Source organism: Miniopterus schreibersii, assembly GCF_964146895.1.
Source record: "Miniopterus schreibersii genome assembly, chromosome: 4".
In the NCBI taxonomy this organism is placed as follows: domain Eukaryota; kingdom Metazoa; phylum Chordata; class Mammalia; order Chiroptera; family Miniopteridae; genus Miniopterus; species Miniopterus schreibersii.
The window spans coordinates 9,640,918-9,657,000 of NC_138105.1; the positions used below are offsets into that span (position 1 = coordinate 9,640,918).

The 16,083-nt window shown below is 46.6% G+C and overlaps 1 protein-coding gene across 1 annotated transcript; it reads left to right on the forward strand.

Moving 5' to 3' along the window:
• Nucleotides 1-12,631: 12,631 nt before the first annotated feature.
• On the forward strand, nucleotides 12,632-15,247 carry PROP1 (PROP paired-like homeobox 1; the record flags this gene model as incomplete). The annotated part of the gene is made up of 3 exons (XM_081135607.1): nucleotides 12,632-12,746; nucleotides 13,965-14,197; nucleotides 14,906-15,247. 3 exons carry the CDS (start codon nucleotides 12,632-12,634, stop codon nucleotides 15,245-15,247), a joined length of 690 nt encoding a protein of 229 aa, XP_080991733.1.
• Between the last annotated feature and the right edge of the window lie 836 nt (nucleotides 15,248-16,083).

Sequence of the window (16,083 nt, forward strand, 5' to 3'; positions counted from 1 at the left end):
TCTACCTAATAAATAGAAACAAACACAGGGAGGCTGACAAAAGGAGGAGAAAAAGAAACATGGCCCAAATGAAAGAACAGAACAAAACCCTAGAAAAAGAACTAAACAAAATGGAGACAAGCAATCTACTAGATGTAGAGTTCAAATCACTAGTTACAAGGATGCTCAATGAACTTAGTGAGACCCTCAACAGCCTAAAAAGAACCAGTTAGAAATGAAGGACACACTAACTGAAATAAAGGATCATTTACAGGTAATCAACAGTAGAGTAGGTGAAGTCAAGAATCAAATTATCGATTTGGAATATAAGGAAGCAAAAAACACCAAATCAGAACAGTGAAAACAAAAAAGAATCCAAAAAACCCCGAGGATAGTGTAAGGAGTCTCTGGGACAACTTCAAGCATAATAATATTCAAATCATGGGAATACTGGAAGGAGAATAGAGAGAGCAAGAAATTGAAAACCTACCCTAGCCAGTTTGGCTCAGTGGTTAGAGTGTTGGCCTGTGGACTGAAGGGTCTCAGGTTCGATGCCCACCAAGGGTGTGTACCTCGGTTGCAGGCTCAATTCCCAGCCCTGGTGGGGGTGGGGGTGGGAGACAACTAATTGATGTGTTTCTTTCATATTGATGTTTCTCTCTCTCTCTTTCCCTTCCACTCTCTCTGAAAACCAATGGAAAAATATCCTCTGGTGAGGATTTTAAGAAAAAAGAAACTGGAAACCTATTTGGAACAACTATGACAGAAAACTTCCCTAACTTGGTGAAGGAAACAGACATACAAGTCCAGAAAGCGCAGAGAGTCCCAAACAAGATGAACCCAACGAGGCTCACACTAAAACACATCATAATTAAAATGCACACAGTTAAAGACAAACAGAGAATCTTAAAAGCAGCAAGAGAAAAGCAGTTAGTTACCTACAAGGGATCTCCCATAAGACTGTCAGCTTATTTCTCCAAAGAAACTTTACAGGCCAGAAGGGAGTGGCAAGAAATGTTCAAAGTGATGAAAAGCAGGGACCTACAACCAAGATCACTCTACCCAGCAAAGCTATCATTTAGAATCAATAGAGGTATAAAGAGCTTCCCAGACAAGAAAAAGCTGAAGGAGTTCATCACCCCAAAACCCCAAAATGAAATGTTAAAGGATTTTGTAGAACAAGAACGAGAAGGAGAAGAAAGAAGAAGAAAAAAATAAAATGGCAATAAATGGATATCTACCAACAATTGAATCTACAAACAAAATGAACAAGTGGAACAGAAACAGACTCATAGATACAGAGAAATTTTGTTGGTTGCCAGATGGGAGGGTTGAATTAGTATATTCATCTGAACGCAGAATTTCAATTACCATGGGGAGAGGATATACCCTGCCTAAGATGTGTGATCCTTAGTATAGGATTTCACAAAATCCCCTAAAGAAGAGCAGATGTTATACACCCTCTGGAGCAGACTGCACTTGTGTACACCAACACCAATTCCATTCCCTCTTTATTGATTGAATAACAATTATTAGTTATCTGACTTGCTGCTCAAAATAAAGGTTATATTTCCCAGCTTCCCTTGCATATTGGTGTGGCCTTATTAATAAATTTTAGCTAAGACAATGATGGGAAAGTATTGTGTGGGAATTGTGGGAAGACTCCCTAAAGGGAGCGAGCTCAGTTTGGAAGAACCTTGTTTTTGCTCTTCTGCTGTCCTTTCTCGGCCTGCAGTGTGGAAATGATAACTGTGCCTCCAGCTGTCCTTTTGAACCGTAATGGGAGGATGTAAACTTTGCACTAGGATAGTGGAGTAGAAATATCTGAGCCTGGAAATGTGATGACAACTTAGACCCACTGTACCAGCCTTGGGGTGCCTACTTCTGACCTTCTTTTGTGCACGACAGAAATAAACGTCTATCTTGTCTAAGCCGCATCCTTCTCCACCATGTACAGCAGAACCTGATGCCGGCTGACACACACCCATCTACTACGAATGTCTATAGCCCACCCCCACCACTTTCAAGCTATCTTCATAGCAACGAGTAAACAATACACAATTCAAAAGCTGGAGATTTGAGAAACGCCAACAGGTCTCAGACGGCTTGAGAATGGAGTCAAGAAGAACTCCCTCATGTTTAGGATGACTAGACGGTCTAGATTTAAGAGCTCTTCTAAAAATTAAAGTTCGCTTAAAAACAAAAAAGAATGACAGCTGTGGAAAGATAATACACTTCTTCCTCCACCAGACACACAATAACAGGAAGAAATTATGGTACCAGTGGGGGGGGGGGGAGAGTAACATAGCCTGAGCAAGTACATTATGCTTTTAAATATTGCACCAGGGTAAGAAATCAGTAAGAGACGAAATCTAAGGCAACAGGATGTGATGGAGTGGAGAATGCAACGATGCAGAAACAAATGGGGAACCAAACCAGTACAACTGTGGAACTATTCATACGGTCGCACAAACAAGTTGCTACACGGCTAAAAACGAAATTAGTGGCTTAGAGGGAAAAAAGTCTGGATGGAGACACTGAATGCAGCAGAAAGACACAAAAACGTAGCAGAGCAAAGGTAAGAAGTACAAAGGCAGGCGATGTGACCTGCGTAAGGGTAGCCTTTGTCCCCGAGACAGAGAATTCAAGAAATGGAATGGAGAACGTAAGCAAAGTAATAAGGAAAACTTCTCTTGGGTAAAAGGAATAATTCAGTCTCCTTGAATTATTTTTAGAAATTGTGGTAAAATAACATAAAATTTACCACCTTAGCCATTTTAAAGTGCATGGATCAGGGTGATTAAGTGCACTCGCATTATCGGGCGCCCATCACCACCATCCATCTCCAGAACTTTTTCACCCTCCCAAACTGAAACCGTGTACCCACCAAACAGCAACTCTCAATTTTCCACTCTCCTTGGGCCCTGGCAACCACCACCTACTTTCTGCATAAATTCAGCTATTCTAGGTACCTCATATAAGTGGAACCATATATATATATATATATATATATATATATATATATATATATATATATTTTTTTTAATGTGCGTGTGCCTGGCTTATTTCACTTAGCATGTTTTCAAGGTTCATTCATATTGTAGTATGTGTCAGAAGTTAATTTTTTAAGGCCAAATAATATTTCTTGTATGTACACACCAAATTTTATCCATTTACTTGTTGATGGACATTGGAGTCATTTCCACCTTTTGGCTATGAGTGAATAGTGCTGCTATGAACATTTGTGTACAAGCACCTGTTCGGGTCCTTTTTCCATTTTTGCAGATATATAACTAGAAGCGGAATCTCCGGATCACGTGGCAATTCTATGTTTCATGCTTTGAGGAACCATCCTACTGTTCTCCATCATAGCTGCACCACCTTATATTCCCACCAGGAGTGCACAAGAGTTGCGATTTCTCAATATTTTCACCAACATTTGTAATTTCCTGTGTTGTCGTTTTTTAAAAATAAATAATAGCCATTTTAATGGGTGTATGTTTTATCTCATTGTGTGTGTTTTTAAAAATATATCTTTGTTGATTTCAGAGAGAAGAAGGAGAGGGAGAGAGAGAGACAGAAACATCAATGATGAGAGAGTCATTGATCGGCTGCCTCCTGCACGCCCCCGACTAGGGATCGAGCCCACAACCGGGCACGTGCCCTGACCGGGAATCGAACCCAGATCACCTGGATCCTAGGCCTACATTCAACCTCTGTGCCACGCCCGGCCGGGCTCACCGTGGTTTTGATGTGTGTTTTTCTAGTGACTGTTGATGTTGAACATCTTTTCGTGTGGTATTAGCCATTGTATATCTTCTTTGGAGAAATGTTTAAATCCTTTGCTCATTTTTAAAGTTGGTTTGTTTATATTTTTGGTTGTTGAGTTGTAGTAGTTTATATATTCTGGACATTAAACTCTTATCAGCTAAATGATGGCAAGTATTTTCTCCCATTCTGTGAGTTTCCTTTTTCACTCTCTTGATATTGTTATTTAACGCACAAAAGAGTTTCTTTTCTGGGAAGTCCAACTTTTCTATTTTTTTCTTTTGTTGCTTGTGCTTTTGGTGTCATATCCAAAAAATCATTGTCAAAGCCAACATAATGGAGCTTTTCCCCTATATTTTCTGCTAGAAGTTGTATAGTTTTAACTCTTTTTTAAAGGTCTAAGAGTTTATTAGCCCATGGCAAGATTCAAAATGATTAATGATGATAGCATAGTCTATCAACCAAGTGCCAACCTGCTTATATGACACTATCCTGCAGAACACCCCTGGGTTCGCATTTCCTAATGGGCTTCCTGAAGAAATGAATCCTCTCAAATCAAGACCAGAACACAAAGGAATTCCTGAGGCCACTGGGGAGGAGAGAGGGGAGGAAGCCCTCGGTTATCAATGTGGGAGGGGTAGAGGGAGGAAACTGCAGGACAGTTTGAATTTCCAAACTAAGTAAGAGGGAAACAAATGTACAAGGCAGGGTCTCCTGGGTCTGGGGCAAAGGGCAGGGGACAGGAGAGGCAAAATGGCAGTGGCTGGGACCTGACAGCAGGTTTCTCTCTTCTTCTTCCTGCAGCCTCTCTCCTTGAGAGCCAGGTGGATGGTGGCGCCATTGGCCATGTTGTAGTAAGCCAGCGAGGAGGAATCCTTGATGAAGATGCCCTCACAGTGCAGCTCCTATTTCCCTGCAGGAAAATATTCCCATGCCCGTGGCTTCATGATCTTCACCTTGGCAGCAGAGACCTGGCCTGTGAATGAGAGGGTGCAGGCTAGCACCTGGCCATTCAGGTTCCATTCCTGCAGGTTGGGCACTTGGACTTTGATGGACACTGGGCCCCGTTTCTGTGAAGGAACTCCTCCTTGAGCATGAGGCTGCCCTCCGACTTCAGTTTCTTGGAGGCAGGTTCATCTTCCGTGGGAGGTGGGGAAATTAACGGAGGGCACTGGGGCTGGAGCTGGGAAGGACGCCACAGGTGGAGCAGGCACCAAGGCTACTGGCACAATCGTGGGCTTGGGCGGGATGCCATGATAGGAGCGGCTGAAGGAAGCATGGGCACGCACCGCATAGATCCTGGGCGAGTGGTTGATAGGCTGCATGGGAGCGGTCACCGAGCCCAGGGAGGGTCGGACCACTGAAGCCATCAGGGCTAAGGCGTGGCGGGTTCTGCAGACACAACTGGAGTATGGACAGGAGGCAGCATTGCAGGTGGCCAGGGCACCAAGTTATAGTTTTAACTCTTAAATTTAAGTCTACAATCCATATTTAATTTACTTTTTATATCATGTAAGTTAAAAATAAAACTTCATTCTTTTGCATGTGGATATCCAGTTTCCCCAGAGCCATTTGTTTAAAACACTTTCCCCATAGAATGGTCTGGGCACCATTACTGAAAAGCATTTGACCCTACAAGTGAGAATTTATTTCTGTGCTCTCTGTTCTCTTCCGTTGGCTTACATATCAGTGCCACACTGCTTTGATTACTATAGCTTTCAGTAGGCTTTGAAACTAAAAAGTGTGCATTCTCCATCCTGAATAATTTCTTTTAACATATTTGTGCATTACTGGGTGTCTTCATGCATGTCTTGTCGTTCTATGAGTCTGATGGAGGGGCGGGGTGCATTATTTTTGCATAGTTGCCATTCTTTCCCTTTCCTATTAGACAATATAGATCCAAAGGCCCTCTTATATGGCCTTTGCATTCCAGTATAGTGTGAGGAATCAGTAGATCAAATCTCAGGGGGAAATTATGCAGAAATTAGACCTTGAATGCAGGTTGGTTGATTATTGGACTTTTTTTTTTTAATATATCTTTATTGATTTCAGAGAGAGGAAAGGAGAGGGAGAGAGAGAGATAGAAACATCAATGATGAGAGAGTCATTGATCGGCTGCAGCCTGCAACCCGGGCATGTGCCCTGACCGTGAATCGAACCCTGATCGCCTGGATCCTAAGTCCACGCTTAACCACTGAGCCATTCCAGGGCTGGGCTGGACTTTTTTTTTTATTGAAGGGGGGGGGGGATTTGTTGTTCCATTCATTTATGCATTCACTGGTTGATTCTTGTCTGTGCCCTGACCGAGGTTTGAACCCACGACCTTTGTGTATTGGGACGATGCTCTAACCAACTGAGCTACCTGGCCAGGGCCAATTATTGGACTTTAAAGAAAAAGAAAACAATCTTCAGGAAGACAGAGAAAGCCAAGTATTTACAAGGCCCAAAATCAAGATGGACACAGAAACATTTCAGAACAGAAGAAACATTTCTGATGGAAATTATGACCCAAAGGCTATTTAGCTAAGGTTTTTAAGTACAGAGTCAAAAGCTAAGCATTATCCTTGTATCTGCCGATGAAGTCTGGGACTACCTGCTCTTCAAAGCCTGCCCAATCACAAGGCCTTTTCCTGTACTATTAGGCTCATCCTTATTTGACAGTAAACAAACATTTATTTTTTTAAAAATATCCCTTGAGTACATTGAGTGAATTTAATGCCAATCAAAATTCCAGATTGTTTTTATGAAGTTGAACAAGCTGGTTGTAAAATCCATATGGAAATTAGAGCAGTGAGGAAAGGAAAACATTTTCAATATATGTCACTCAGACAATTGGATATCCATACGGGCAAAAAATTAACCTCAGTCTATCTCAAGTCTACCTCATCTCAGACCCAAGGTAAAGAGGACATTTGACTATATTTTTTTTCTAGAAGCTTTATTGAAACACGTGCCACCTTGACCCATCCCCACATAGCCGCAAATCCACCATGTGCTCTAGAATAAATATATAGGTTCCAAATTCAAAGGTCTCAATGTTAAGTGAGACTGGCTTCTGGTCCCAGGCTTGAAACTGGTTCTATTTATTATCCTGTATCCTGAGACCAGATCCTCACCTGGAGTGGACATGTGTTGTTTTCGCCAGCCCAGAACACAGAAGAATATTCTAGTATTCATTTTACAGATGAGGAAGGTGAAGCTTAAAGTGATTTAAAAACTTGCTCATAGTCACACACAAATGTTGGTTCCAGACTTCAAACTCAGACTATCAACTCACAGGGGTTTTTTCTAGAATCAGAGCATCCTTAAGGGACAGAATTTATTGGATATTTAGTATATTTTGGATAACCAGTGTTTTCTGCAAGATCACAGTGGACCCAACAGGTAGGGTGTCCTTATGGGGGTGAAATTTCCTGAGGTACCAGATATACTGGAGGCCTAAGTAACCTTGGATGGCTGGAATGCCCTGGGAGTGAGAGTGTCTTGTGACATTGAGATGTCCCTCTAAGGCTGAATAACTTAGAAGGCAGGTGGTTCATATGCTCAGAGTAAACTAGTGTTTATGTTATCCAGGGGAATTATGTGTCCTTATAAGGACCTTATTTTCTAGGACCTCGGGGAGTCCTTATATAATCAGAGTACTGTCCTGTGGGTTCACCTGGTCTCAGGATGGTAAGCGTGACTGTAGTTTCCAAGCGTTTTGATAGATTAAGACATTCTAAATGGTCAGAGTACCCTGGGGGAGCAAAAGGGGAGTGTTTAGAGTAATCCAAGATATCATGTAGGACCAAATTCAGGAAACATAAAAGTCACAGAGTCTGGGAGACTTGGAGAGTCTTGGGAAGGCAGGGGTATTAGAGAGAAAGAATGTCATAGGAGGCAGGGTGTTCTGAGCCTCAGGATTTTTATCATGTCAGAACATTCTTGAAGTGTCCTTATAACATCATTAACTTTGAGGTCAGGGTGTCCTGGAAGATCAAACTGTTCTCACAGAATCAGGATGTCTTAGACGTTGGGCTGACTGGGTGATTCCAAGAGTCCTGGAAATTCTGGGAGTACAGAGCTGGCAGGGTTTTCAGGTAGGTCAGCACACCCTGTTGGTATCTGAATGTGTGAAAATCAGGTATTCTAAGGAGGTCAACGTTTTCTGGAGACCTGGTGGTCCTCGAGAGTTTGAATAGACTTGAATGGACCTGTCGTGGAGCCGAGTGTCAAGGTGTCCTTGTACAGTCAGAGCAGTGTCGGGGATCAGAGGGTCCTGGAGGACCAGAGGATGCTAGGCAGCAGTGACAGGACCCAGGGAGTCGAGATATTTTGGTGGCTCAGGGAATGTTATGGAGTAAGTCTCTTGAAGGGAATGGTTTCCTTGAGAGGCTAGGATTTCTTGAAGGTTAGAAAAATCATCTTTTGCATTCAAAAGGTCCAGGTGGGTCAAAGTTGTTCTGGGCTGTCTGTGTGTCGGAGGCAGAAGGAGGTGTCAGTGATTAGGGTGCCTGCTGAGAAGTCTAGGGCTGAGAGAGTTAAAGGACACTGGTTAAAGTATCCTGACATCAGATGTCCTGATGTGCCAGGGTACCTCAGAGAGTCTGGGCGCCTTGGGAAATCAGTATATGTCTTTACCTGGTCTGAATGTCCTATGGGTCAGGCCTGTATGATCAGAATATCTCCTGGGCTGGGTTTGGGAGTTGAGCGGTTTTCCAGTGTCAGCATGCCCTTTGCAAGATTAGAACCAACCAGGGCTTCTGAATAGACTGAAGGGTAGGATGCCCTTGAGTATCTGGATCCTTTCAGGTCAGGGAATTCCTTATAGGGTCAGAGTTTCCAAAATCTCTATGGGTCTGGATGTCCTAGAGGGTCGTGGAGTCATTGTGAGTTTAAGCTACCATGCTGATTATAAGGTACTGAAGTCAAAACTTGTTGGAAGGCCTGGCCAGGTGTCTCTCAGCCATTGAGCATAGACCTAGGATCCAGGAGATCAGGGTTCAATTCCCGGTCAAGGCTCATGCCCAGGCTGCGGGCTTGATCCCCAGTTGGGGGCGTGCAGGAGGCAGTCGATCAATGACGACTCTCTCATCATTGATGTTTCTCTCTCTCTCTCTCCCTCTCCCGTCTTCTCTCTGAAATCAATAAAGATATATTTAAAAACAAAACAAAACTTGCTGGAGGGCCATGAGTCCTAGGGAGTGAATGCATTCTTTGTGCCCTAGGCAATCAAGAATCTGATAGGGTCAGAATGATTCTGAAGGCTAGAGCCTCCTAGGAACTCTGGTAACAATAATAATGATAACAAAGTAACATTTTCATCTGCTTACTATTTCAGGGCATAGTCCTAAATGCTTCTCTTATTAATTTTCAATCATTACTTCATCAGGTAGGTACAAGTGGTCTTCATTATTTGTGGATTCTGTATTTGCAAACTTACCTACTCACTAAAATTTATTTGTAACCCCCAAAGCCAATACTCTTTTGCAAGGCTTTTTGCATGTCTGGTTATTTGTAGCCATGAGCATGCACGGAGGGGTGAAAATGTTGAGTTCCCACACTTCTAGATGAGGTAAAACAAGGCAACTGCCCTGCCTTTTTGAATCAGCTCTCACACTGTATACAGGTATCTTTTGCATTCTAGTTAGCGCTGTTATTTTTCACATTTTTGTGCTTTTGGGGGTAATTTTGCTGCTTAAAATGCATAAAAGCTGAAGTGTTGTCTGGTGTCCCTAAGTGCAAGAAGGCCATGACGTGCCTTATGAGACTTAGATGAGCTTTGTCCAGGCATGAGGTATAGGACTGTTGGCTGTGAGTCCAATGTTAATGAATTAACAAAATGTATTAAGCAAGGTATCTTTAAATGGAAACACACATGCAACAAGGTTATGTATTGACCAGTTGACAAAAATATTGTGTTCAGAGGCTCACAGGAACCTATTTCACAGAGGAGCAATGGTTCAGTGTTCACTAATTCAGTGTTTGTAGTGACTTTATGAGACATAACTATCTACTTCAAATAAAGAGAGTCAACTGTGTTAATTACCCCAGGCGATAAAGCTGTTGCACAGAGATATTAAGTAATGAGCTCAGAATCACGTAGCTAGTAAGAGGTATAGGTAGGATTTGAACCCATGGCAGTCTGGCTCCAAACCTGTGCTCTTTCCTATCACACCACTCTGCTTCTTGTAGGACAAGGTTACTGGGTCAGGGATCCTTGAAGGTCAGGGTTGGGGGGATCAGGGTGCCCTAAAAGACCAAATGCCTGTAAATCTTCCAGCCTCCTAAGGATTATGATATTCTGTGATGTCAAGTCAAAGTCATGGTGTCCTGGTGTCCTCAGGGAGTAGGGCTAGTGGACCAGAGTTTCTTTGTAATATCAAAATGTCCTGAGAAATTAGGCTGTCCTGGATGGCTGGTCAGGGTTCCCTGGCAGTGTTAAGGTATCGAGGCATCAGGGTATATTGGAATTCAATGTTTGCACCCAAACCTGGCCGCTCCCACTGCTTGCTGGATTGGTCTTCTCAGCTGTCTCCTGACCCCAGTGGCATCATCTTTTGATTGGCAGTGGGCAGGGGGTGCTGGAGACCGGATTCATTCTAAGTAGATAGGTGATGATAGTGGCTGCTAAGGGGGCACTTGTATTTTATCCAAAATTGGAGTTGAACTGTCTACACAGAGGAGACTGCATCCACTTCTCACCCTCTCTTTAAAGTACTGCTCTGGTGGCTCCAAGTCTGAACAGTCTCATCTCCACCCCAACCCCCAAAAAAGTGTCCAAGTTGACTGCATGTTACTGGGTCTCTGGAGGTCATGGCTATCATGGAGCTCAGGTTGCTCTAGGAGGTCACAGCATATCTTGGAGTAGGGGAAGAAGGGTTGGTGTCTTGGATCAGGGTTTCTCAACTTTAATCTTATTGCGGACTGAATGTTTGTGCCTCCTTCCAGTTCATAAGTTGAAGCCCTAACCCCAATGTGATGAGTATTTGGAGGTGGGGGCCTTTGGGAGGTGATTAGGGTTAGATGCAATGGTGAGTGTGGGGCTCCCATGATGGGATTAGTGTCTTTGTCAGAAGAGGAAGAGACACCAGAGCTGGTTCACTCTCTGCATTGTGAAGACACAGAAGACGGCTGTCTGCAGGCCAGTGAACAAGCTCTCTCCGGGGTCTGAATCAGATGGCATCTTGATTTTGGGCTTGCCCAGCCTCCAAAACTATAAAATTAAATGTCTATTGTTTAAGCCACCCAACATTTGGTTTTGTTTGTTTATTTGTGGGGTTTGGTGGTAGTGTTTTTTGGCAGTCTGAGTTGAGGGAGACAAATGTACATTGAGGTCTCCTGGGGATCTTGCTGCAATTCAGATCCTGACTCAGTAGAACTGTGGTGGGGCCAAGATTCTGCATTCTTAACAAGCTCTCATATGTTTCTGATGCTTTTGATTCATGGGCTATATTGAAAGTCTCAAGGTCCTAGAGGATTATGATGATTTTCTGTCTTAACTTGTCAGGGTGCTTTTAAAGGATGCATGTGAAGGATTAGCATGACCTTGAGGATCAGACTGTTGTACGGGTGCAGTGTGTTCTAAGGGGGTTAGGGTGTCCCCATTGGGTCAGTGTGTCCTGAGAGCTCAGAACTTCATAGTGGGATGGAGAGGATCTCCTAGTAGAGGTGGAATGCTCTGGGTTCCAGTGTGTCCTAGAGGATCCTAGATTCCTGAGGTACCAGGTTGTCTTTAAAGGGTCAGGATGCTCTAGTAATGTCAGAATGTGCTTGTTGGGTCTGTGTAGCCTCAAGAAGCAGTGTACTGTGGGTGTCAGATATCCTGACTGCTCGGGGATTCTGGAGGTATCAGGGCTTCTTTGAACAATCTGAATGTCAGACTGTCATGGGAATCTCTGTCTCCTGCAGAGTCCTGAGGCCCAGGGGGGCCAGGATGCACCTAGAATTCAGATGCTTTTTTAGGGTCAGAGTTTTCTGAAAGTCTGAGCAACCTTGGAAGATCACAGAGTCCTGGGGCTCTGGGTGAATGAGGAGGTGACATTGGGAGGAGGCAAGCAGAGGGTACTTGAGAACTGTGGTGTCCTGGAGACTCATCCTATGGTTCAGGTTGCCCTCAGGGGTGTCTAGTGTATTCTGAGAATCAGGGTATCTTGGAGGTGCCAGAATGCACTTGTGTCTCTCAGTTTTTCAGTTTTCTAGAAGCAGGCCTCTGGGTATCACCCACAGGCCCATGCCAGGCAGGCCCTGCTCCTGGCCCCATTTGCACCCTCCCTCCTGGTAGGGTTCTGAGGAAGGGTCTCAGGAGGAATGTGGTTTCCCCTCCTTCCCCTGCCTGCTCCCAGGAGGGGATTTAACAGGACAAAAGAATTTGTCCTCTGGGAATAGGAGCTCTTGGCCCCAGTCCCTGGACCCTCCAACAGAGCACCTTCCCTCATCCGGCTTGTGATCCTACCCTGCTGAAGGGGCTCTGGTGACCAGGCAGTGATTGGATGGGCCCACAGGGCCAGGAGGAGGTCATTCCTTCGAGACTCGGGAAAGGGGCGGTGTGGGGTTGCAGGCTGGGCGAGGAGGCAGCTGAGAGCCAAGGGAGAGAGCGGAGCGCAGGAGAGAAGGGGCAGCGAGAGGGAAGGAGACAAAACGGAGAAACGGGGTGAGGGCAAGGCAGAGAGAGAGGTGACGCTCAAGCAAAGGACTGGGGAATCAGAAAAAAATAGAAAAAAAGGAGAGGCAGTGAAAAAACGAAGATATCTATCTATATCTACACAGAGAGAGAGACTCAAGGGAGGTATAAACAGAGGAGGTAACAGGCCTAGAGGTAAGCAACAGGAAGGGAGAAAGGCTGGCCCAGCTTTAGCGACACAGGGACACAGAGACCCGACGCCCAGGGTGTGTGCTGTTCGGTATGGAAGTAGAAGGAAGGAGCGAGCGGGGCAAGCGAAGGAAGGGGCGAGTCTGCAGCGGCGTCTGGCAGAGTCTCCAGAGCTGCCCGGCCACTGGGACTCAGGCCTCCACGGTGGGTGAGTGACTCCCGGGGGTGGTCCTGAGCAGGCCGCAGGTGTGGGGCTCCAGGCCTGGGCTCCTGCGGGGCAGTGGTTTGCCATAGGGAAGGTGAAGAGAAGAAATAAAAAGCAGAGCCCTAGGAGGTTAAAACCGTGGGTGCCTGAGAGGGCCTGGGCCGCTCCTTCAGCTCAGGGCTGGGGAACCGAGGCCCTGGCGGTGACGCGCTGCTGAGCAGCACACAGCGGGGGGCAGAGGCGACGCTGAGTGTCCTCACTCCTGACCTCAGAGCTTGCCCCCTGCACCGCCTCCTCTGGAGGAGAGGGCTGGCGGGGCCAGGGTTTGGGAGCTGAGGACAGCAAGGGACCAGTGGCTCAACCCATCTGGGTCCCCAAGACAGACGGTGAGCCCTGGGTCGGGCCACACCCCTGGGTCCCCATGGGGATGGGGAGCCTCCGCTGCAGACATCTCCTCTTCTGTGCGTGCCTTCCAGGTGTTTCTTTTCTCTCCTGTTCTCTCTCCCCCGACTGGCTCTCAGACTAATTAGTGTGGGGGCTTAGTGAGCCTGTGGGAAGGACAGGCGAGCCTTTCCCACGAGCTCAGGTTCCTGCAGCCTAGCGGCCCCGCCAGGGCCGGAATCAGGCAGAAGATGAAATGTTCAGAGGGGAGGGTTGTCCGAGCGGAAGGGGGGGAAATGTTTTACCCTCCCTGGCGAGGGGTGTAGGAGGATGGGAGCCTTATAAAGAAGGTTTCAGGGGAATGTGAGCCTGAGAGCAGGGACAAGTGATGGGGTCCTAGAGACCTGGGCCGTTTGTTAGGGTTTCCGAGCGAACAGGCGATCCACAGGCTGTGACCCAGGAGGTGACATGTGTGCTCAGAGAGGTGAAAGGCACGCGTAGAGGCATGTTACATGGGGGCGTATCTGGGGGAGGGGAATAGGGCCGGGCATGCCCTGGAGAGGTGAGGCTGCCAGGGCCTGAGTGCCCAGGGTGTGAAGTGAGCCTGAAGAGCGGACCCCATGTGGAGAGGGCAGCCCGCCTTAGGACACTCAGAGGGGAAGCAGGGCCAAGGCTGAGCTGGGTTCCTAGTTATGGAAGCTGAAGGGCGTCTGTCTGGGGCCAAGTCTGTACGAGGAGCAGAGAGGCACAGCACAGACCCTCCGGGGAACAGCATACGAGGTCCGGGAATGGATGGTGGGTCCACCGGGCAGCAACCTCTCCCTTCCCCTCCGTCCCCAGACATGAGCACTCAGCCCTGCAGGAACCTTTCTGGTGCAGCGGTGGGGACACCAAGGCTTTCCCCGCACGGAGAACGGAGAGGCCACCCGCACTCCCGGCGTCGCCACCGCACCACCTTCAGCCCAGCGCAGCTGGACCAGCTGGAGTCAGCCTTTGGGAGAAACCAGTACCCTGACATTTGGGCCCGAGAGGGCCTTGCCCGGGACACCGGCCTCAGCGAGGCCAGAATCCAGGTGATGCCCCGTCCTCAGCAGCCCCGGTGCTGAGGCACTCCCGGGACACAGGCTCTCCCGGGCATCATAACCCAGCCTCAGTAACAGCCTCGCCCACCAGTCACCATAAGCTCATCCGCACCGAGTTCACCCTAGTGCCACCCTAATCTAACTTGAATTTCAGCACCTACCCCCAACCTTAACAGTGCTGTGAATTCCAACAGAAATTCAATCTTAACTCCTCACCTACCTATAAACATATAACCTTGCCCCTAACCACGGCCTCAAAACTCAACCAGCCTGAGGCTCCCTCAAGTCTAACGTGGAGTTAATCAGTCTAAAGTATAAGCCCTACCCTAAATCCAACCCTGTCTATAACAATTAAACGCATCCATTGTCTTAACCTCTAGTAACCCTGGGGGAAATTTCCTATTTTCCGGGGAGGGAAAATGCCATCGTGTCATATTTATCTCTTTCTTGTTGGAAGTTGACATTTCTTACCCACAGCTATAGGGGCAAATTTAGATACAAGTTGGGGAAAGGAGTATGCGTCTCACTTTGCCAGCAGGCCTGGCGCAGACATGCCTTCTGGAGAGCTTTACTTCCTGAGGTGATGTGGGAGAAATGTACCCCGTACCTGTACCTTCTGTCGCTGGGGGAGGGGCCCCAGTCGCAGTGCCACCTAACTGAGAGAAGGGCTCTGACGTGGCTGTTCTCCCCACTCCTCAGGTCTGGTTCCAGAACCGCAGAGCTAAGCAGAGGAAGCAAGAACGGTCACTGCTCCAGCCACTGGCCCACCTTCTGTCTCCTGCCACCTTCTCTGGTTTCTTGCCCGAGTCCCCTGCTTGCCCCTACTCCTACTCAACACCATCTCCACCGGGCACCTGCTTTCCTCACCCCTACAATTATGCTCTTCCCTCTCAGCCCTCTACAGGTGGTTCCTTTGCTCGACCCCACCAGTCTGAAGACTGGTACCCCACCTTGCACCCAAACCCCGCTGGTCACCTGCCCTGTCCCCCACCCCCACCCATGCTTCCTCTCAGCCTTGAGCCACCGAAGTCCTGGAACTAAGGTCAAACAAGTGCTGATAAGATAATTGCCTAGCCCGTGGCCTTCAGGAAACACAGAGAAAACTAGGCAGTTTCCTTTCCTTCTAAGAGTAAAGTAGAAATGTGGTGAGGGGCAGCTCAGAGATTAGAAATTTAAAAATGGGAGATCATGATAAAGGCTCACAGAGGTAACTGAGAGAATTTAGGGAGGTGAACCTACTGGAAGATACACAAAACCCTCAGTAGAGGTGACCAGAGGAAGGGTAGTTTTGATGGTAGCAATGGTTGCTGCTGGTGTATAAAAAGGGTTGAAGGAGAAAGAACTTGTGGGGCTTCGTTCACTGAGACCACGATTTAAGATCTTCATCCCAGCTGTTGCCGGCTGATTTCAGGAAGGCCTTCCATGTAAAGCCTGCCCATACATTCCTGCCCAGTCACCCACCCACCCCCCAAATCAGTCACTGACTTTTGTTCATTCCGTCCTAGAAGTATCGCCTGAATGTATTTGTCTTCTCCATTCCAGCAGACACTGCTTTTGCTAGCTCAGCATTTTCTAATTCCCCTCATTGGTTCCCTTAGCTTCAGTCTTTCCCACTTCCAACAGACCTTGCAAATCCAGTCATCAAAGAATGACTCCCCAATGTCTTATAAAAAATAAATACGATCTGATTAGCTTAGCCTGTAAAAGACTTGACATTCTTTGAACCTAACTTTTAAGTTGACTGCACGTTGTTGTTTTTTCTTGAATGTGTGTTTTTTTAATTGAAAGGAAGATTTTTTTTATGTGTAAATACCGTAAAGATTGTGCAGAAATGTATATGGTCTAAGCCAGGCAGTTCCATTTGCAGCACTGTTTTA